Consider the following 2,252-nt stretch of genomic DNA (forward strand, 5'->3'; position numbering starts at 1 on the left):
TTAATATTTATATTTCATACTTGAATTAACGTAACCTTAAAACATGCGCATATAAAGAGGCGCGCGAAGTATTCAAATCATTAAAATCGCCAGCATCAAAACCTGGAAATAATAAAATCCCGATTTCTTGATTTTATTTCAAAGCCTATAGATATAAATAGTACCGCCAAAGTTTTCGAACCGGCAATCGTGCACCTTCGAGTTTCAAATTCAGAAGAGAAATGGGTTGCGCGCGCAACCCAGTCATTTATACCGTCTCCTACTATATTCACACGGACATAGCCCTGTCATAGGATTGGACCACAACTCGTTTTAGATCTGGAATCACACCTTGGTTTTTCCTTCTGTTGAAAATCTTAAAATCGCGCAGGAATTAAAAATATTGTTACATTTTTAAATGAAATAACCCCAGTTTTTATAGTTAAAATTAACAATTATGATAATGAGTTTCATTTTTTTAACATAATGTAAAAATAAGAGATAGGATATTCAGCCCGGACTTGAGTATTTCAGAAATTGTCAAGTTTTGACAGAAACGTCGTTTTGTCAGTCGTAGTGTTTTTTTTATTCTTACCCGGTGTTGATGTCCTGTATCGCACAATCAAGGAAAATATATTTCTGTAAGTGAAATAAATAAGTTTGCATGCTCTTGTAGAATGTAAATATTATTTTAAAGGTGAAATTCCCAGTGCGTATATGAACCGTCAGCTTACACCAACCTAACCTGCAAAATGCAATGTATATACATATATCTTGGTTTCAGGCTTCGAAGAAACGAAGTTCCGTTTTATAATACAAAATAATATCAAAATCCATTATAATATATTTTTTTCCAGATCGCTTATATTCAATATTTTCCCCATTTCTCTAACTTATTCAATCGAGTACCGTAAAAATATTTGTGTACATTATCCATTCTATTCCATTAATTTTGCACAAAGCTGACGAAAAGAATTAAAAAATACTACGACTGACAAACTGACTTTTCTGTGGACACTTGACAATTTCTGAAATACCCAATTCAGTGCTTATCTTATCTCTTGTTTTTACATTAGATTGGAAAAATGAAACTCATTATCATAATTGTCAATTTTAACTACAAAAACTTGGTTTATTTCATTAAAAAATTTAACAATATTTAAAATTCCAGTCCGTGTTTAAGATTTTTCAGACGAAAAATCCAAGGTGTGGATGGTCTCGGGCAAGCAGAGGTGTGACAGTACCCTAAGGTCTCGGGACTCCTCGGGCGATTTCGCCCAATTCCGGACATGACACAGCAACCCCCCCCCCCCCTGCAGGGACGTCCCGAGTTAACTCTCCCACACGTAACAAGTATTAATTTTTTATTTCTTTTTAGCTCATCTACTCGGTAACCTAGTCGTAGGTTCAAAGGAAACTTCTGCTGTCATTTAAAACCGGAATCTGAGTAGCTTTAAACGAGCGGCACTGGGCATTGCGGGTTTCAGTGCTTTTTCATCGGCAGGGTATATAAACAAAAATACACTAATGTTATACTAAATTCACTCAAATTTTTTGATGTACTGATCTTCGCATCTCCCGAAATTTTTCGACAAACTCACTCAGCATTTCGAAATAAAAAAAAAACAATTTTAAAAAACTTCCAGCAACATGTGCAAAACTATAGGGGGGTACGGATATGTTGGTTGCAACATTCACAAATATTATTCTAATTATAAGTTGCAAAGAATGCCCTGAAATAATAAATCTATAGAAATACGTACAATTCAAGAAGTTGTCAACATTTTCAAGAAATGTTTCTCCAGTATCACCAACTGCTTTTTTAACATTTGCAATCAAATCTCCAGAATCGTCACTCGTTTTGTCGGAAGACACAACTAAAACTTTATCGCTTTGCTTCACGAATTTACTCATTTTTAACATTTGTATGCATATGAATGTACAAATAATGACTATATCCTTTCATCCACAGCAAACAAGCCGTAAAATTCCAGAAAAATACGATCAGCTGTCACAAACATCAACGTACTATGTGCACACTCCCAAATGTCACAAATTCCATGGACTAACAATTACTAAGTCTTCTTTACAATGATGCCAATATTGGCGCCCTGTGCTATTACGCTTGCGTTTGGGCTGCGCGCTGGTTAGCTGCACTTAGCGCGCGATTCAAAATTACTTTAAAAACCATTCTTGAAATTTTAGTGAATAATTATTAAAATATGCACAAGAATATATACAAATTGTGTGACATTTGATTTCAGGCGAAAAGC

At 34.7% G+C, this 2,252-nt stretch overlaps 1 protein-coding gene across 4 annotated transcripts in view; it reads right to left on the minus strand.

Annotated features, from left to right (window-relative positions):
* Positions 1 to 2,051, minus strand: part of LOC117182096 (anamorsin homolog) — an 87,036-nt gene extending 84,985 nt beyond the window's left edge. For 2 of the 4 annotated variants that reach the window (XM_033375127.1, XM_033375126.1), the window contains exon 1: positions 1,743 to 2,049. In XM_033375127.1, the coding sequence (XP_033231018.1) occupies positions 1,743 to 1,902 (160 nt within the window). In that variant the 5' untranslated portion in view covers positions 1,903 to 2,049. Of the gene's footprint in view, positions 1 to 1,742 lie in introns of all 4 variants that reach the window. The other 2 variants (XM_033375124.1, XM_033375123.1) reach the window with 2 other exon arrangements.
* Positions 2,052 to 2,252: the final 201 nt, after the last annotated feature.

This window comes from Belonocnema kinseyi, chromosome 10 (assembly GCF_010883055.1).
Source record: "Belonocnema kinseyi isolate 2016_QV_RU_SX_M_011 chromosome 10, B_treatae_v1, whole genome shotgun sequence".
NCBI classification, from domain to species: Eukaryota; Metazoa; Arthropoda; class Insecta; order Hymenoptera; family Cynipidae; genus Belonocnema; species Belonocnema kinseyi.